This window comes from Anoplophora glabripennis, unplaced genomic scaffold (assembly GCF_000390285.2).
Source record: "Anoplophora glabripennis isolate ALB-LARVAE unplaced genomic scaffold, Agla_2.0 scaffold88, whole genome shotgun sequence".
NCBI lineage: Eukaryota > Metazoa > Arthropoda > Insecta > Coleoptera > Cerambycidae > Anoplophora > Anoplophora glabripennis.
Window position 1 is genome coordinate 301288 of NW_019416799.1, and position 20794 is coordinate 322081.

A 20794-nucleotide genomic window follows, 5' to 3' on the forward strand; every position below is an offset into this window, starting at 1 on the left:
CGAAAAATGAATCACCTTCATTATTATTCCACATAAATGATGAAACACAAAATAAAAATTAAAAAAACAACGATAACCACACGTTTGACCATCGTCTGTCAAATTACATAAGTTTATAAGTTAGCACTAACCACAAACTACAACGGCCGGCGTCGTCGATGGCGACATGACGAAAACTATTAGTGGCAGTATGAGTATAATTGCTCAGTACGGTAAAACTAACTACATTGTGCAAAAGAATATCTAAATTCTAAAACACGAGAAAACAGTAAACACAATTTTCACACAACACAACAAAACATTCCCGCAAATGACTCGCTCAGGAAATGCGCAACCGTATTACCCACAAAAAAACAATGCGTAACAGTAAGATGAGCCTGCTTGATTCTAGTACATATTACAATTTGGAATATTTGGATAAGTAAATTCCGCCGTTATTAGGCAAAGTTCGCAAATTAAGTGAAATTTTGGACAAAATAATTTATGCAAGTCACGTTAAGTTAAGGATTATATGTACATATAAGTAAAGTAGTAATGTTCATACTTTCATTAAATTTATCACTTTAATTGAATTTTAAATCGTCAGCATAAAAGAAAAAAATTAAAAGCTGCATCAAAAAAATTACCAATTGCAATCCTAGAACAGTAAATACATTTTTTTTAATTAGGAGCTACAGGCTAAGTAGCAACAGAGTTAGTCACAAAAATGTAATTAAATGTGTGTTGTAGGAGAATTTCCCAAACAAGAACTTACACTAAGAATGTCGGTGTAAATACTTACACAAACGTGAAGAACTATACCTGGGACTGTGACGGTCAACTTTTGGGTGTCGAAGCTCAAGAACCGTGGGGCTTCCGGTATGACGACAATGGAAATATGCTTTCCTTAACCTACAGGTAAAATACTAATACTTTTTTAATGCAGACAACATTTATATTCTACTTTTTTAGAGGTAACACAATTCCTATGGAATATAACGTAATGGATAGAATTATCAAATTTGGCGAAGGCCAATACAAATACGACAGTAGGGGATTGGTGATTCAGAATGCCAGGGAGGAAAAATTCCATTACAATTCGAAAGGGTTGCTCGTAAGGGCCACCAAAAGAGGCAGATTTGATGTGCGATATTTCTACGATCACATGGACAGGTATATTGGTGTTCAACGTGTAAGTAACACAAGTAATTCTTACTTTTTTTTAGACTGTCGGCACGAAAAGATAATTTCGGAAATGTGACTCAGTTTTTCTACAACAACGAAAGAAATCCAAGGGAAGTTAGTCAGATTTACTCGCCCAGAGACGGCAAACTTATGTCTCTGGTATACGACAATAGAGGACATTTGATATATGCCCAAGTGTACAGACACAAATATTACGTGGCTAGTGACCAGTGTGGTACGCCAGTCATGATATTCAATCAGTACGGAGAAGGTATTCGGGAAATTATGAGATCTCCGTTTGGACATATCGTTTACGACTCCAACCCGTACCTGTATCTTCCTATAGATTTTTGTGGCGGTATACTGGATCAGGTAAGTCCACATACCAAATTTCAAGAACATTAGTTGAGATTTTAGTTGAACTATCTATTAACAGATGGCGTAATTAAAACGTTTAAGATGTCACCACTGTCAACCAAATTTATTTCACTTTTTGGTGTACTGCGCCATCTAGATCTAAATTGAGGTCATTAATGTTAGAGCTGGGGAGTTTTAAACTAAACACCCTGTAGACAAATCTTAACAAACTTTCTATTTCAGGTCACATCATTAGTGCACATGCCTAACGGTAAAGTGTATGACCCCCTTATTGGCCAGTGGATGTCGCCACTTTGGGAAAACGTATTAGAGCGTGTGCCGACACCAACACAACTGCATCTATATAGATTTAATGGAAACGATCCTATCAATGTCGGAATTGACAGAAATCGACCGAAAGGTAATTTAACCGTCCAAAAACCTCTTTTCCAAAATTTTACACGTAACATTCCAGACCATCTCGACTGGTTAAAGAAAATAGGGCAAGACTTGAAGAGCCTAGCTCCGCAGCTGTTTCCAGACGAACTTCCCGGCGGTCGAGTGCCCCCACTTCTCACTCAGCCTCCAACGTTTTGGAATCCGTCCACAGACACCCTCAGCAGCCAACTCACAATGCAGTCCTCCTCGGTAGAAATCCATTCGGGATTCTTGGCACATTTAAACACCAGAAAGATGCAAACGGCTCCGAACTTGTCGGTATTCTCGAAATCGGCTTTGAAAACGGACGTGATAGACCTGGTGCCTAAGAAAATCGGAGCTTCCTCCGAACCGCCATTCGGAAAAGGAATCGTGGTGTCTCAGACAGGCAGCGGCCAAGCTATCGTTTCGAGCGTACCCGCAGCAAACGCCATATACCGAGACGTGTACACTTCCGTGTTTAACCGATCGTACCTACTTCCGTTCACGTTTGTCGTCCACAGCGCCCAGCAGGACGCTTTTTACTTCGTTAAGGAAGAAACCTGGAAGGCGAACGACGACAAGGGGCAGTTGAAACGCCTGCAGGGTCAGGTTAACACCACCTTCCACGAGATCGCTAGGGAAAACGGGAGCGGGAACAACTATTTCGACGTCAAAATTCACGGATCCAACGCCGTGATCAACTTGAGATACGGAACGACCGTGGAGAAGGAAAAGCAGAGGCTGCTCCACCACGCGAAACTGTCGGTTATCAGGAAAGCCTGGCACAAGGAGAAGGAGTCTTACAAAAACGGCTTTTTCGGCAGCGTGGAATGGAGCACCAACGAAATCGAGGAGCTTTCCAAGATGGGGTACGTCAGTAACTACGAGGGCGAGTACATCCACGACGTCCAGCAGTACCCGGAGCTGGCCGAGGATCCGTACAACATCAAGTTCGCCAAGAAGCAGGCGGAGTCCTCCAAGAAGCGCAGGAGAAAACGGGAGATCAAAAAGTCCTGCCAAGACCGCTGGTGGTTCACCTTTTCCGAATTGTGCTAGTGATTCAAAAGTAAGAAATTGACTTCAAACAACAATGAAACTATTCAATTACCTAAGTGTGATGTACCAAAAAAAAAAAATTTGAAAAGCTTACAGTGTAAGTCTTTTTATACCAGAAACCAAAGTCTATTTGTGTAAGAATTTCAAAGATGCCAAAAATGTATATTATTTATTTACAATATGTTACCTATATGTATGTGATTTCGATTTGGTATGAATTTTACACGATCAACTGTTTTTATATACATTGATTCTCATATGACTGATTATTGATTTGCAAAATTTATATCAAATCAGGTTTGTAAATATATTTGCATAATTATTATAATAGAAATAAAATTAACGTGAATGGAATAGTAACTAATCTTGTTCCAGTCTTTTCAAGAAACATTTCAAGGTCTCCATTTTTATTACTACGCAACCCCCGACTCTTTCGATAACACAAATATATCTTTAAAATGTGTTTTTATCATCGCAGGCGTAGAATTACAAGCTACGGCACCGTTAAAAGGCAAAAATTTATTTATTCGTTAAATCTATTTTGTTCCGTTATAAAAACATTTGAAAATGGAAAACAATATATACAGTGTGATTAAACCGTAGGAGGTGCAAAAAAGATTAAAGAAATCTACAGGGTGGGCAGTTTCACATTTTTGGAAGGTTTATCGTGCTTCCAGAGACGGATGAAAATTAAAAATGGCTCAGGTTTAGTTTTCGATAAAAATAAAACGCCCTGTATTTTTCGATTTTTCAAATTTCAAAGGTATAGTACCTAATTGTAATTCTACTGTTTTATGATTAAGTGTGATGTGGATAGATCTCACAAATTTATCAAAAATAAGAACACATGACACACGCGAGTGTATCATAAAACAGTTTAATTACAGAAAAATGTTTTTTACACAAATTTCAAAAATCAAAAAAATCTCGCGTAAATATAGGGTGTCCCAAAAATAAGTAAGCTTTTATCCAATACATTTTTTGAAAACTCACATTTTTGTCCGGTATTTTATACCCATTAAAGCAACACCAACTGTCTAAAAAATCACAAAATACATAAGTAACGCATGCGAACTAATTTGTTCCCATTTTTGTGCTTCATTTTATTTATTTTCAATTATTTAACATTTTAAAATACCATTACATTAAAATCTACGAGGTTTTCGAGAAAAATGATTGACAAGTTAAATGCATTGTTAAAATTTTGGCACCTATTTTTAGGACATCCTGTATGTATTCATAATATTCAAAAATTGATCATACGATAAAAAAATGTTTATTTTAAAATTAAAAAAACAGAAGCTATGAAAAATATCATGTACACCACTGGATTCTGTCTAAAAAATGGGTGGAAAACAAATAATTCACAAAAGTTATTTGATATCACACAAAAACGAATATCACGTATCTCTCGCATTGATATTCAAACAAATTTTTGGCTATTTTTTTCAGAAAATAAATCTCCAAAACTTGTTGAGGTTGGCGCACCCTGAGACTGAGACAGTCAGTGTTATAATGATAACAGTCCTGATCTTTTAATTTTTTAAATCTTGAACAAAAAAACGTATAATTTTTTATACTTCCTTTTTAAAAAGAAACAATATCATTTCTATAGACCAAATCGGCATATCTTCATTTATATTGTGTGACCTTATCAGTATCACTGTCCAAAATCTGTTATTTTCCATAGCTTTACCAATTTTTACAAATTTCATATTGGATTTTGGTGTATAACACGGTCCTTACTCCATAAACTTTTTTTGGGACACAAAATCTGAATGATTTTTTTTTATAAACACATTATGTCCTAGATGCACTTGCTGAAACCAAATACAATGATCAAGGCTTGCTGTGTTTTCCTTACAAGCAATTTTAGAAATATTGTTAGATTTTTTTATATTAACAGATAATCTTAATCCTTTTTTAACTCAAATTTCATAAGTTCATAATACAGAAAAAATTTTTAAACATCCTTCAAATGTTTGAATTTGTAGTTTGTTTTAATTTAAAAATTTAGAAGGCTGTGGTGAATAATTATTCACTATTTCCACAATTTTGGGGCTTTGGGCAATTCTCAGGCTTTCCAATGCCTTCTAGATTTTTAAAACTGAGACGAAAACAATAAATTTAAAATCTTAGCAAGTATATGGTTTCAAGCGATGCCGAGGAAGACTGCATAAACAAATTTTTAATTAAAAAATCGTAATTTTCCAAAAAATCATTTCAGGAAAATCACAGCAGGCCGTGGATTGCCTACTGCATCATTGTGACTGGTTCAGCAAGTAAATCTAGAGAGTCGGATATGTACAAAACAATTCATATAGTGAGTCCCACCCACTGTGTCATGATTAGATTTTTTGTTTCTCGGTAGTGGAAAATGCATGATTGTGTGTATACAAAGCATTTTGACTACTTTTGTCATCGACGTCGTACATTAATGGTAACGTAGAACGATAATAAATTTTCAGTAACGTATTTCAAATGTTTCTTGAAAAAATTAATGAAACCGATAAAGCTGCAACTAGCCAAAGATAAATCGAATGAATGATATGATCACTAGAGGTATCAAAAAAAATTGTAAATATAGTCCAGTTATTACCTTTTTAATAATTTAAAATTAAAAGAACGAATTTATCTTAGATAGGGAGAATAAAATTATTAATCATATATGTTGTATTGCTTTACTCAATTACCAATATATCATTGTGACTGATCTATGTTTAAAAAGTATATAAAATAGAAGAACTTTATCTGCTATGTACCTTGCAAGTTTGTCACATCACAAATTTTTATTTTATTACCTATAATGAAAAATATATATTTTCACTCTAACGCCTGCCACATAGTATATCCATTCTGTGTGCTCCTTGTTACTTATTGGAAATAAAAATAACCGTCGGGTCCATGTTTGGTTAGTTTCCAATATTCAGATCGAAATGGGAACGCTCTATCGAAAACGAATCGGCCCAATTTTACAGGCAGAGGCAATAAACTGAAGAGATTTGTAACTTAACTAGATATGGAACCGCGCTATACCACGAATGTAATGATTTGAATGTTATATGTTGTCTACAGGTCTATAATATTGCTGGTAATTGTTTATACTCGATATGCTGTTCCTTCTATTTGTAACTCAGATACATTTATTTATTTGTACAGTATTTTTATTTATACATTAACTGCTAAATAAATTTATATTATTTTATTAAGATAATCTAAGTATTATAAATGTTTTTTGAAATAAAGAGATTGTTTTTTAATAGCCGTGTTTATTTTCTTGTCATTCAAACTCCAGATGCTGAAGTAGCAGGCAATAGTCACATAAATCAAACAACAATTTTTATTGCTTCTTAATCTACCAAAACAATACTGTAATGTGCTATTCATTTCGCATAGTGTTCCGATATTTTATTTAACCTGCGCGCGCGCGCATTGGAGTGTTCTATTGTTACAAGCGCCTAAAAAGACAATAGAATAGAAATCTATCCTTGCAAAAAAGAAAATTTACTATCTCGACGAAACATGGACCTTCCAGGGTTGACTTAAACATCAACAGTAAACGAGAAGCATTTTCTTCAGTTCCCATATACACAAATTGGAATTGAACAGCAAATTACCACGAGGATAGTGGAGTATGTGACAAATATATTGCATCTATTTGGCCTCACACTAAATCTACTGTAGTGATTGTCATGGATAATGCCTCTTATCATAGGTCCATGAATAGAAAAAATTACCAACAAAAGGAGAAATCTTGGAATGGTTGAATGGAGAACATATGGAATGTAAGAACACGGTGTTAAAAGTACAATTAATAACTGTTCTGTATTTAAGAATTTTCAGAACCCTCTAGAATGATACGCCCATGGAATTTGCCGCACGCCTCACCTTTCGCACATATTAACATGTTGAGAATGAACCACGGGCTATTAATTTGGCACAGTGGTATAATGCTGTTATTACTTATTGGTCGATGCAATTCATACGTATTCTAACCTCAATTTCGGATATTGTCACTGTCAATTGTCAAGGAAGGTGCAATAAAAACACTTTTTTGAGATACTTTTTATTACAAATGTCAAAGTTAGATCAAGAAAATATGTTCTATACAAAAATAATTACAAAATAAATAATACATAGGTATTCAGTGACCGAAATAAAAAAACTAAATCATTTTAGCTAGAACAAAATATAAATCCCGTGGACGTCTTGGTTTGAGCCTCTCGTGTCAGACACCAATTCAGGTTATAACAAATTTAAACATTTATTAAGCAATATTGAAAGAAGAACGAGCCTATCCCCAAGAACTCTCGTCGATATGTATGGGCAAACATTATAGTCGATATAAAAATTTTGCCTAATTTTCACCTAATTCAAAGATTAATTAATTTATTGCTTACAATTAATGATCCCTGTAAAACATTTCACATATTTTTATTCTGATAATATGTTTCTAAAACGACTAGCAAAAGGTACAGTCTCACTTCTGTCGATTTGGGACGCTAAAAACAAAACCTGACTAAATTATTTACTATTTTTCAACAAAAAAACAACTATATTTTCCATCTCTTTTTGGATAAACAAAACGACAGGGTCTTTTAATATTGTCTATCGATTATCAACAAACTTCAATAATTAAAAACATTTTTTCTGGTTTCATTAATAAATACAATAACATTAACAAACTATACACTATATTTTTCAAAATATACAAAAATATTCAATTTCTATTTGAAGTAAAGTTTCCAGGTATTATTTAATTATTAATCCAAAAGGTATCCTGAATTTCATCCGCAAAAATGCAGGAATCGACAGAGAACACATTTTTTTTTAAATATAGGGTTGTAAGTTTAAAAAAACCTCTAAAGTTTCTCTGAATTGAAACAAAAAAATGCACATATGGAACAAACAGATTTTTTTGCTTTTATGACATAAATTACCAATTTGTAAAGAAGCGTTTAGGTAAATTTAAAATTATACAGGGTGTTACCTAACATGTCAAAAACGAAAAAGCATTTAAATAAATTCTACATTTATTTAAATGTATCATCGCTACAAATTATTAATTTGTTTGGTAAAAGCTATGCAAAAAAATCAAGGCGTCTTGGTTAAAAAAAAATTGCATTTCAATTGACAATTTTTTTTTCAATTTTTTTTTTTTTTTTTCAGTAGCAATGCTACAATTTTATACCACTAGACTTGAGACTTAAATTATTAATATTGAATGTCATTTTATCGCATATTCTATACCTTCATTTGTTCTGAAGATATTTATAAATATACATATTTTTTTAAAGTTCCCGTATCTCAAAAATTTCAAGTTTCGAAAAAAATTTGTATGGCAAAATGTCATAATTTTCACTTTTCTATGGCTTCCTCCTATATTTTCACGGATAAAATCCAGGAATCTGCTGTATTTTCGTTGAAACAAAACTATTTCCATTTGATAATTTTAAAACTTTAAGGTCTGTTCACTTCTTTAGATAAAATCAGCCAGCAACTTCACAAACACAGGGATACAAAACGGTTCAAAATTGACTATACATTAAAACGTAATACCTGATATAACAACGACTATTTATTTACTTCACCTTTAATAAAACCAACGAAAATTATGAACAACACTGACGTATTCCAAACTAAACCTACATTGATCCATATTATTATTTTTTTAACAGCCACTTTGAGTTTGGTTTTACTACGCTTTGATGAACAACGCGAAACGTGATTGCAATTGTCAGGAATAATTATTTTTAAAAAAAAAATAGCTGGACAAGACTTTCGCATTTCTGATTGTCCGGTGAGGATCTTTCTCCGACGAATCCGTTGTTACTTTTCAAAAACGTCGCCTTAAAATTACGGTACTATTTATACTAGTGAAGAAGCTGTACTTAAAAAATAAGACTGTGGTCTACTTGATATAAGAAATAAATTAATACAGTTTACGTTTTAAATTCGCACTATTTAAGAAAAGTAACGTTCGTATGTTTACAATCTACTCGAAAATTTATAAGCAACGTCGAGGTTAGGTGATGTCGAATCTGTATTTTATAAATAAATTTTATCACACTTTAAGGTTTACAGTTAAACAGCTGTAAGAAATTTCGAAAGAATTAATTTGTTCTATCTAGTCTGTATAACTTTTAGAGGTTAGGTTTGAGTAGGTTATGTTTGGTTTAGATTAGATGAGGTTAGGTTCCAAAATAGGACCCAAAGGCAAAGTTGCTATAAATTTTTGAGCAGCTTCAGTCGAACTCCACTACGCTGGAGCTACAGATAGTACCTCACCAAACAGACCAAATATGCGATAACACAACGCTAATAAACTAAGTAATTGTAGTAATTGTATACAGCTGCAAACATTTGAATGTGTATGTAAGTCGAAGCGATAAAAAACACGTGTAAGATCAGAAACCTCAAATAGTCCTGCAGTACGACTTTCGGGGGGCACATCTCGTTATGGCAAAATTCACTAGAAAACTCACCGGTCTTATAAAAATGCTCGAGCATCTTCTCTTTCTCTTCCCAACGTTTGATGAGCCACTTGGTCATGGTGTCCGAATCGTCGGGAACTTCACTGAAAGAATACAACCGATAAAAGATGACCGTTTGGCAAGGATCGCGGTGGCCGAACACTATGTGACTTAGATCTATGGGCCATCCGTTCGGGTAAGCGATTGTAATGTCCAGTACCCACTGAATTTTCGTACATACTGCTACCTGATCTACGACGCAAAAAAGTACATATTAACACTCGAAAACTTTATAAACGTCAGTTAAACTTACTGTTAACGGAATTACAGTTATTGTTTAGCGCTGACTTAGGTCCGAGCATGTTCATTATGATTTGCATCGCTCCTACTCTAGGTAACGATACGTTCTCGAATTTGGGCAAGTTCATCTTCTCGGCATACCTGTGGGATATAGCTTTCCTCTTCCTCAGAAAGCCACCTTCAGGGAACAACACCAACCACTTCCTGCCTAGCGGCAGATACGCGTCTAGTATATGCTGTGCCAGTGCTTGAAGGGACTTATCCCTTTTGTCTTTGCCCTAAAATGAAAATTGACCCTAAACCAGAGGATTAAAAATTTTTTAAAAGCCGACTGTTTCATAAGCAAACATATTTTAGCAAAAAAATATCGCTTCTCGAGAATTAATCAAACACTTTCTCAACTATGAAGAAATTCAATAAAATTTACAAGAGTTACATATTTTCTAAATTTTCAAACAGTCGCTGAACTCAAACTAACGACTGTCGTTAATTTTGTAGGTAAAAATCTTCATCTGATAATTAAACTGTAGCAGGAAACACAAAAGATGATTTAGTTGTAATAACAACCACACTTGATTATTACAATTTTACCCACACTAGACTAATACGGAAATACAAGAAACTTTCAGATAAACAAGAATGACAGTTAAGAAATAACTAAATTTATCGTGAGTATTGTGAAACAAAAAATAACCAACAGAAGACTAGTGAAACTGTTAATCAGCTTCTTTCTTGCATTTCTCCTCTTTACTCAAGCATATTTCTACCAAATATTCGGTGATATTAATAAAAAAAAAATGTAACTTGTAGATATGCTGTATGTTAACTTTGAATTTCAAATATTATATGAACAGGTAAATATAAAATATAAACAAATATTACAATTTTTGTCTTTATTGGCCTAGCAGTGCAGTGCAGCAATGCGGAATTTGGAATTTATTATAGGCACTGTGAAAGGGAGAAATAATAGGGATATTTTGTTTAGTAATATTATTACAGCATGGCATTTTGGAGACCTTTTGAAACGGAACAAGACGAAATTTACCATCAATATAATAAAATTGTTTGAGGACATAAATAATTAAAATATGCTGTTAGTCAAATGAACATATAACAGAAATTTTTCACACATTATATACAAATTATTAGAATTTTTTACCTTTTTAGGGACTTTTTTAAGGACGCCTATGAATGTCATTAAATTTTATTGCTAGGCGTTTTTATACATGTCAATTGACTTCAGAAAGACTATACCACACATTTAAAAAGTTAATTAGGCAAACTATGTATTGTTTTTATGGCATACAATGTACAGCCAGTGCGATAAAAAATTATACGGTCCAATCAAGTTAACTTAATCACAGACTACTTACCGACATGATAAAAAAATCCTTATGCAATACGCTGACTACTCCGAAATTCGTGTACTTAAATAAACTATCCATGATCCACATGATATTTGGTAAAACTTGCTTTTTCGGGTTGAAACAAGCGAATAGTAAAGGCACATCTGCCGTCGACTGGTGATTGGCTATTATTAAGGTACGGTCGTCCAGACACTCCGTTATATCATCCCCTACCTCCACAACTAAAAAAAATAATGATGTCAATTCAATAATATCCAAAAAATAATGCAATAAACCTAAAGACATTTGTGGGCAAATATTTTCGATTATGAATTTTTGAGAAATGTAAAATTATACAAATCAATCAAAAAAATTAAACAATTATTTATATATTTTGACGAGTATTACAGGTCCTCGAAGAAATGTCTATTTTTTTTGACACCCTGTATACTTAGAGCCAAACAGATTCGATTACTTGCTAGCATTTTCTCTGCGTCCAGAACGAATATAAGACAAATAGGGACTTACTATCATAGCCTGCCGAGTAGCTCCACAGGGATACCATGGCCAGTAACCAGTGGAAAAAATACCCCTCTATCCTCCAGTAAATGTCAGGGTTAACTTTTCTAAGGGGCGACAAGAGAAACATCCATATAACGTACGTAGGAATACAGTACACATTATTTAATAAAATAAAACACAGCCTCAAGATTCCCTTTGGTATTGTGTACCAATTCCTAAAACAAAAAAATATTTTCCGTACAATGATTCACAAAATAAACGCTACAGTATAACAGAACAACAAATATCTACTGCACAAAGGAGAAAACACTGATCAAAATTTATATTTTAACATAATTACTATACAATAGAAAAGGTGAGCCAAAGCGTTCGCTTAGTGTAAATGCACCTTAAGATGTAACTTTTCTAGGTCCAGCTTCGCTCACATCGCTTTCTGTTAGGTAAAAATTATTAAATTATTTAAAAGAATGAAAGGAAAGTTCTAAACGAAAGACGTGAGAATTACTAATAAATTAACGTGTGAGCATATCTGTCCATCAAATCAACCTCTAAATAGCAGCGCACCTAAATATAAATACGTATATTAAAACCCCAAATCATTACAATGCAGAAACGTTACTACCACTTTTCCTTGACATTTTCAAACCGGATAAAGTGGTGATTAAACAGCGTCCCAAATAAATTCAAATGGAAAATAATAAGCAAAATTAATTAACATGCCGTATGATCCACACCGCGTGCGACCTTCATCGATGACTAAGCAACTCAGCCGAAATTTATTTATTTAGCAAATTGAGACTAATCCGCGCCGTACCTAGAGTAAATTGTGATTGCGTTATAATTCCGCCCTAGAAATATCTAATTTGAGTATTGACTAGGGATGGGCAAAAATAACCGGTTAAATGAATAACCGATTATTGTGTGTCGGTTAACCGGTCAAAAACCGGTTATTTCCCGACTTCGGTTTAACCTGATAACCGATTATTTATGTCAAAAACCGCGTGCCGGTTATTTTACCGGGACCGAGTGAAAATTTTAGCTCTAGCTCACTGTACGATTAAAATATATTGTGCTCTATCCCTAAACTTGATAGTAGATCAGACCACAGCATAGATAAAATAAATAAATATTTATTTTGCTGTGATCAGACTTAAGCCATCGTCGGCCGGACATTCTATTTAGGGTAAAACCGATTGATCTGTGGGTCGGACTACGCTAATTAGGCTTCCTTGACGGGACAAAACATATTGGTCATTATGAAGTGTCAAAATAACAATAAATTTCAGCTGTCAAATGAATGTTTTATTTCTCCTCGACATGAAAACCTAACCATTTGATAAAGTTTTAAAAAATAAATATAAGCATTGCTTGGTGTTTGAATAAAAGTAAAAAAATATAAATTTTTAAATCAGATGCATGACTACACAATTTTTTAATACAGAGATAAATTAGAGCACTCACAAAAATTTAAAAGGGCCGGTTATTTCAATAACCGGTTTTTAGGTAGAGGTTAACCGATTCAGGATTAACCGACTAAGAAAAATAACCGGTTAACCGATAACCGGTTATTTTTCAATAACCGCCCATCCCTAGTATTGACACGAGAGGTTAATCATATGGGTTCAAAGAACATTGGAAAAGTTATTCAGGTTATGTAAATAAAGAATAATTATTGTTAAAAGACATGATAATAGCAAGTAAACAAATAACTGGAGCTTGTGGTATAACATAAATGCGTATCGGGCACAGAAAAAATTGATATTCAAACAACGAAATTATAACATGTAACATTTACTATTGTAAAACATACAAACAGAATTAAAGGCGAGAGGAGAGTTAGATAAATAATAATCTATGAGGAATTAATAAATTGGACTTATATTATGGAAATTAGACGGATATTACTGAGCAGTGTTTGTGAAACATTGATTTTTTTATTTGTAACTATCGATGTATGTATATGGAAATTTTTTTTTTCGATAACCGGTCGACATCAAGATTTTTTTATATATGTAAACATTTTTTTAATTCTGGTTATTACCTAAAATATAATTCTGCTATCCTTTATGAAACCATTAATCAGTACTTAGTGATCACAAATTTGAAAGGGCAGGATGGAAAATATGTCTTAGGTTATATTAATGACATTATTAAGCTGACCTTATGTTTACTAGACAGGGCTGTAGTCCGCAGAGTAGTTGCTTCAAACAACGTAATTAGTTAAAATTATTATACCTAGGCATATTTCGAAAAACACTACGCTCGCCTTGAAGCTTTAATTTCAATCAAACAAAATACATAACTAGCAAGATATCTAGACAGTAGACAATATAATTTATGTCGGCAACCCGTGTCTTGTTAAGCCCTTGGATTATGCGTTCAAGATAATTTTTACGCTTTTCTCAATGCCAGTTTTTTAAATTATTACATATGACTAAACCTAAAGATAAATAAGGTAGATATATTTTTTAAACATAAAACGTCATTATCGTTGCATGAATTCATAATAACAAATATTCTGGTTAAATTACCTTTACAATACATATAACTAGGTAATTTTATCGAGGTTACTGTGTAATAATCTTACTGTAAATCAATGACTAGGTATATTACGTATGACTAAGCATAACCTGATAAGTAATCGCACCTCGATTGTATTTATAAATATTTAATTAGTGATTTCTCAAAATTGTTGAACGATCGGTAACGCTAATATCGGCTAGATTTAGGTTTAGGGGAATCAATGGATTGGACCCCTTGTTGTAGCGCAAATACATGCAAATACACAGGATTTATTGATTATGTAAGGGTTCTCACCTGCGTGTTTCTTAATTGTGAAAATCATCAACGTAGAGAAAACCGTCCATGTTTACTTAATTAACGAAGAAAATGATGCGTGACTATTTATTAACAAACTTGTTTGTAATATAAAATAGAAACTCAAATCTCGTTTCATAAAATTTAGAAGAGCAGTGTAGGAAATTTAAATTCCTAAACTAAAGCGGATTAAAATTTTCATTTTATAAAATTCGATTTCTGTAGTCAGTGTTTTTTATTTTCTTGCGTTGATAAATTGATTATAAATTTGATTTTCGATTCTTTTTTAAGCCGCCTCAGTTTAAAAATTATAGTATAGTATAAATATATAGTATAGTAATTATACAAATTTTGAGCATAAAAATATATAAATTTCTCCTTCAAATACTCAAGTAAGAGATAAAAATGTTTCATCTCAAATTTTATCGCCCCTGCTAGACATAACAAGATTATGAAAATATGTATATATCACATTTATTACGTAATGGAAACACTATAGAAAATCTACCCGTAACCTTACCCTTAAGAAAAATCAAAACAAAAAGTGCATTCAGTCAACTGTAGTACAAATTAGGTAAATAATAAAATATTTTTTTAACAAAGGTTTCAGCGGCATTGAAAATATAAATTAAACCGCATACTTATCTCAAATAATCAAGATTAATTATGATTTTATTTAAAATGCTATTAAAACAACTTATTACTTGAAATCAATTCTATTTTAATAGAAAATAAAAATTATTTGAGGTTTGTTTATGTCGATGTTTGATCAATGTTTTCCCTTTTTCCTTAACATGAATGAATTACCACTGTTTACACCAAGAATACACGACTATTTCCAGTGATAATTGAGGTGATAATCACGGAAATAATTACAAAAATTACATAATTGCAATGCAACGTATGACCGAGTATAAAATTAGGTTACATTATTATTCATCATAATACTTACCTTAACAAATTTCTGATGTTATCCATTTTTATCAAGATTTATTTTTTTCGTTACTGTTCATAACTCAATAATTACGTCACCAATATATGTCTTCAACTAACAAAAAAACACTTTTATGACATTATGACCAAGAAAAAAATCGATAATTTTCCCGCACAGGAAGAAAAATTAAACATTAATGTCACTGTTTTTCCTGCACCAACATTTTAGATAAAAGAGAGATAATTTTCATCTGGTAAAGTTAAGGGAAGTACTTATACAAAATTATGTGAAATTTTGATATTTACTGATTCCAGATAAGTTATCTTTGCTAATTATTACCTTGGCACTTTTACCGATTATATGTCCTAAAGTTAAAGCTGTATTTATACATAGTTACTAAATGAATCAGAAGCCGAATAATGTTACTGAAAATAATTTCACAACCGTTTTGACATTAAAAGCAACAGGAGCAACAGTAACCAAATGACAAAACGATACTGCCAGAAAACATAATTCTTCTTCTTCGTTATTCACCTAATGTCAAGAAATGTCAAAACCAGGGATTCTTTAGAATCTTTAGGTAAGTTCGATATTAACATCATGGTGCTCCTCATATTTTTTATCCTTTTTTAGTTACAATAGATAAAAAGGCAAAGATATCATGGAAAGATGTATCTAGTTGTTAAAATCGAACGCACTGTAATACTGATTGAATCATTCATTCAATTATTCAGTTCAGAAAAGTTTAGGCTGTCAGCATCGAGAGGACATCCATAGAAAATTTAATTCTTGTATACTAATTTCTCTATGTAGGACATCTTAGTCAACGCTGTCTACCTAAGGGTAGGATGACACTATAGCAACATACTTATGCTAGAATTTTACGTACCTTAGTAGATTTGTCAGACTAAAAAACGATATAATAGTGTATCATTTACTTGTATGCATATTAACAAGGGATTATTTGAGGTCTCAGGTAAATAAAATACAGCTAATAGAGTTTTTGTTTTTTCTTCTTCAACCGATTTTGTCATCACTTACCCATTCTCTAAATATATTTACAATCTTGGAGCAGCAAAAGGAACACACATAATGAAACAATATAATATGTGGAAAATGGAACACACCTTGCTCTGAGGCTTTAGAATCGATAAAACAGAAAACGTTATAGTCAAAAATTGACATTCCACATGGTAACACCTGACACTGACAGTAGTGACAGTGACGTGTTGTCTTTAGTTGAATAGTGTAATTGTCGAATATGTTGGATTTATTTACAATTTTTAGTAAAGGAGGTATCGTTTTATGGTGCTTCCAAACTACCAATCAAATATTTACCCCCTCCGTAAATGCTTTAATTAGAAATGTAATTTTACAGGTAATAAACAATCATTTGTTATAAATTTGATTTTCAATATTGTAACAAAATCATTCACTTAATTATAAATTCTAATTAGACAGATTAATTCAAGCACACCTTTATCTGCAGGAGAGGACGGGAATAAATACATTTGACCATAATGGATTATCCCTTCAGTATAAACTAGATAATGAATTTGATTTGGTTTTTGTGGTGGCATATCAGAAAATATTACAGCTGTCTTATGTGGACAAGTTTCTGAACGATATACACTTGGAGTTCAGGGATAAATACAAAAATGAATTGGCTGATGGAAAATACTTTTTGGATTATGATTTTATGGATATGTATAACTCCACTTTGCAGGCTGCCGAGCAGTGGTCAAAGCTGCAGGCTAAACTGCCCAAGCAGATGAGAACTTTCGAGGAATCTGTAAAATCAAAGAAAACTGTAGCTTCTATGATAGAAAGAAAAGGCGAAGAGAAGCCTGTAAAGGCTTCTAAGAAAAAGGAAGTGAATTTTGCAGATGAAGGTACATATCATTAATATCTTACAATTACTTTTTTTTAAAAAACAACACTTATTCTGTAGCAAAAACATCCCCTCCTTCATCTCCAAAAGCCGAAGAGAACGGGCTTATTGACGAAGACACGTTAGCAGCAAATAGAGCTAAACTTGCAAAAAAATTACAAAAAAAGAAACCAGAAGTAAAGTAAGTTATCTTGTAAACGATCCATTCTCATTACTTATGTAAAATTTTTTATAGGAAAAGTCCGAAGAGTCCTCCGTCGGAAAAAGCTGGTAAAAAGCCGAGGGTTTGGGATTTAGGAGGTACTAATAAGGATCTCCAGAATTTGGAAAGGACCATGGGTAAACCAGAGGATATGAAGAGCCACTTTACTCCCGACACTGAGGTACCAAAAAAAAATGAAATGTGTTATTCTTCTTATGATAAAAGCTGCGTTGGTACATTCTTTAAATTTTTCTTATAATTCTGATAATTTTAGTTACCGCAATGTTTTAATGATTTTGAAAATAGATAACCGCTATCCAAAATCTCTGGTTACTAAAATTTGTATACTTAGAATGAATATTTTAAAGAAAACTTTTTATTTTTAAATTTTAAGATTATATGAGCCCAGTTAGAGAAATTTTGCAATGTCACAATATAAAAAAACAATATTTTTGTAGATTGTGGGTCAAATGAAAGGAGTTATCAAAGATTTAGAGGTAGAATCTAGCGACGAGGAATACGAGGAGGAAGAAGAGGTGGAAGTCCAGCAAAAGACGGCCAAACCTTCCAGGGGTGGGATGTTTTCTTTACTCAAAGGCTTAGTGGGATCTAAAAATCTCACTGCTTCCGACATGCAACCGGTTCTAGACAAGATGAAGGACCATCTGATCACCAAGAACGTGGCTGCCGACATAGCCATGAAATTGTGCGAATCGGTAGCAGCAAAACTAGAAGGGAAAGTCCTGGGGACTTTCGACAGTGTAGCCTCCACAGTAAGAAACACCCTTACGGAATCCTTGGTGCAAATATTGAGCCCGAAGAGACGCGTCGATATTTTACGTGACTGCATCGAGGCGCAGAAGCAAAGCAAACCTTACGTTATGATTTTTTGTGGGGTAAGAATAAAGAATCACTTATTTTGTGTAATTCTCTTGATTGAAATCGTTTAATTTAGGTGAACGGGGTAGGTAAGTCCACAAATTTAGCGAAAATTTGCTTCTGGTTAATAGAAAACAATATGAGAGTTCTGATTGCTGCGTGTGATACTTTCCGAGCCGGTGCCGTAGAACAACTTCGAACCCATATGAAACATTTGAATGCTTTGCATCCTCCGGAAAAGCACGGGGACCGTCAAATGGTCCAACTCTATGAAAAGGGGTACGGGAAAGATGCCGCCGGAATAGCGATGGAGGCTATTAGGTTCGCGAGAGAGTCTAAAATAGATGTGGTTTTGGTCGACACTGCCGGCAGAATGCAGGTAAGGTTCTCTATTTTAATTTGGACTAAGGTTATGTACGTTTGAGCGAACGTCACGTTACATGAAGTGTAAATCAATGCTGGACAGGGTATGTAGCTCGCAGAGTAGTTGCAACAGTATAGTACTTATGCTGCATTGGCAAGTAAAAAAGTTATTAGGCAAATGTTGCTTTTGTTGAATTAAATATGTGGTTAGAATTTTGGCACCGATTTCTGGGAGATCTTGAATATTTAACATTTTATATTGTTTTATTTTAGGATAATGAACCCTTGATGAGGGCTCTAACTAAGCTAATAAAAGTGAACGAGCCCGATTTGGTTCTTTTTGTTGGAGAAGCTCTAGTGGGAAACGAGGCTGTGGATCAACTTGTTAAATTTAATCAGGCACTGGCCGACTATTCTTCCAACACTAATCCCCATCTCATAGATGGCATTGTATTAACAAAGTTTGACACTATTGATGATAAAGTAAGTACATCCGTTTTTACACTTTTTTTAAGTTTAAGGAGTATTGCTTTTTTATGTTAGTATTTTTTTTTTTTTTTTTGTCTAGGTTGGAGCTGCTATTTCAATGACTTATATCACAGGACAACCTATAGTTTTCGTTGGAACGGGTCAGACTTACACAGATCTAAAAGCATTGAATGCAAAAGCAGTTGTGCATTCTCTTATGAAATGAAAAGAGTTGCCTTATAGGTATCTTAAATCCTGGATTGTACCTAATAGTTGTAATTACCTAGTTTCTTATCTATTGTGGTTGTATTTTTCCAGTTTTTCCTTATAACTACATTTTTATCTTTTTCTCTTGAGGTGTCCGTTTTAAAAATTCATTATTTATATAATTATTACCTATATAATTAAGTTGTTTTATACAATTTTTTGTTAATAAATTACATTCATTATTTTTTACAATAAACTATTTAATTCCATAAATATTTTGCATTTTATTTTCTTCATCACAAAAACATCGAGATTAAAAAAAAGTGTCACTTATATATTAGCCTACGTTACATAGACAGCGAGGTCGTACTTAACCTATAATCATTTTAAAAACAGTACATACCTTCCGCTCCATCTAGAGGTTAAAAATGGAAATGGCATTGAAATTTTACGGTTCTATATTTCAGTGCAGTATGATACAAAATTTTGTAGGGACGACACTGTCTAAATCGCGATAGTGTCGATACCTCTCAATCATAGACCACCTAGACTGGCTTATAGAGCGACTTTGGTGAAAACACTTCGGGGCCCAGCGCTCAGTCGTGTCCTAGCATTTGGTGTGTACGCATCGCTGTGATTTCGATAATTAGACGTTTTATCATGGGCAAGTGTATTGTAAAACATTGTATAAATAGAAGTGATCGAGTTGATGCAGAGAGGCGAAAAGTTTCCTTTAGGTAAGTAAAAAAAAGGAATATATAAAAGGTAAATATGTACGCTATTTTTCGGTTAACGTCACAAGTTTCCAGGGTTAGCTTTATAATTTTGTTCGCCCACATAGTGTAGTGATTAACGTGATATTGTTATTATAAAATAATGAATGAATTACTGTAAAATATTTTTAGTAATTATTTACTTTACGCGAGTCTTAAATTTTTATGAAATTTTACCAATTCCCGTCATTTCGAGATAGCTAAAAATTAATTAAATATTTTGTTCAATTAAAAAAATTGCAAACAAAACTAATTTCAGATTCAGTATTCGTAGTCAATTAATTTTTATTCAAGATCGTGGTTGTTTGACGTATCCATCTCGAGATGTAGTAATATTCTAAGAAGCAGAAAAATTAATAAAATATTTAAATAATGATGAAAGCAGAACACCTAGGCTACAGAAAAATAAAATTGTTTATCATGTATTAAAAAACTTTCTGAATGTGAACATATTTGAAAATTTGCATGAACATCAATTTGATAATTTGCCTAACAATTGTAATCATTTAATAGAACTTGTAAGGGCTGAATGTGAAAAGTATATCGATGTACGAATAAATCATGAAGTCAAATTATTTAATTCGGTAAAATCTACGAAAAGGCAAATATTAAATAAATTAAT

General features: G+C 33.0%; 3 protein-coding genes across 5 annotated transcripts in view; 2 read left to right on the forward strand and 1 right to left on the reverse strand.

The window, feature by feature from the left end:
* Positions 1–3881, forward strand: part of LOC108912012 (teneurin-a) — a 225486-nt gene extending 221605 nt beyond the window's left edge. For both annotated transcript variants that reach the window (XM_018717129.1, XM_018717130.1), the window contains 5 exons: positions 730–897; positions 952–1152; positions 1206–1536; positions 1765–1942; positions 1997–3881. In XM_018717129.1, coding sequence (XP_018572645.1) covers positions 730–897; positions 952–1152; positions 1206–1536; positions 1765–1942; positions 1997–2997 — 1879 coding nt within the window. In that variant the 3' untranslated portion in view covers positions 2998–3881. The remainder of the gene's footprint in view (positions 1–729; positions 898–951; positions 1153–1205; positions 1537–1764; positions 1943–1996) is intronic.
* Positions 3882–8118: 4237 nt separating this feature from the next.
* Positions 8119–15879, reverse strand: LOC108912013 (acyl-CoA:lysophosphatidylglycerol acyltransferase 1). 2 transcript variants are annotated; one of them, XM_018717133.2, is made up of 6 exons: positions 15729–15879; positions 15408–15503; positions 11645–11853; positions 11144–11358; positions 9784–10048; positions 9316–9722 (listed from the first exon to the last, which is right to left on the reverse strand). In XM_018717133.2, the coding sequence occupies exons 2-6, from the start codon at positions 15431–15433 to the stop codon at positions 9316–9318; spliced, it is 1122 nt and encodes a 373-aa protein (XP_018572649.1). In that variant the 5' UTR covers positions 15434–15503; positions 15729–15879. The 2 variants fall into 2 exon arrangements, with proteins under 2 accessions (XP_018572648.1, XP_018572649.1); XM_018717132.2 differs by lacking the exon at positions 15729–15879 and having other exon boundaries at positions 8119–9722; positions 15408–15433.
* A 705-nt stretch (positions 15880–16584) lies between these two features.
* Positions 16585–19578, forward strand: LOC108911989 (signal recognition particle receptor subunit alpha homolog). Its single transcript, XM_018717085.2, has 8 exons — positions 16585–16767; positions 16879–17281; positions 17341–17461; positions 17516–17663; positions 17941–18378; positions 18438–18740; positions 18998–19207; positions 19293–19578. The coding sequence occupies exons 1-8, from the start codon at positions 16651–16653 to the stop codon at positions 19416–19418; spliced, it is 1866 nt and encodes a 621-aa protein (XP_018572601.1). The 5' UTR covers positions 16585–16650; the 3' UTR covers positions 19419–19578.
* The last annotated feature ends 1216 nt before the right edge of the window (positions 19579–20794 follow it).

Coding starts and splice junctions, on each gene's coding strand:
- LOC108912013 (XM_018717132.2), bottom strand. CDS start 15,433: ATGGATAACATCAGAAATTTGTTAAG. Junction 11,854..15,407: donor AACATCAGAAATTTGTTAAG/GTAAGTATTATG, acceptor TTTTTGTTTTAG/GAATTGGTACACAATACCAA. Junction 9,723..9,783: donor TAACTGTAATTCCGTTAACA/GTAAGTTTAACT, acceptor TTTGCGTCGTAG/ATCAGGTAGCAGTATGTACG.
- LOC108911989 (XM_018717085.2), top strand. CDS start 16,651: ATGTTGGATTTATTTACAATTTTTAGTAAAGGAGGTATCGTTTTATGG. Junction 17,282..17,340: donor AGTGAATTTTGCAGATGAAG/GTACATATCATT, acceptor CTTATTCTGTAG/CAAAAACATCCCCTCCTTCA. Junction 19,208..19,292: donor TTGACACTATTGATGATAAA/GTAAGTACATCC, acceptor TTTTTTGTCTAG/GTTGGAGCTGCTATTTCAAT.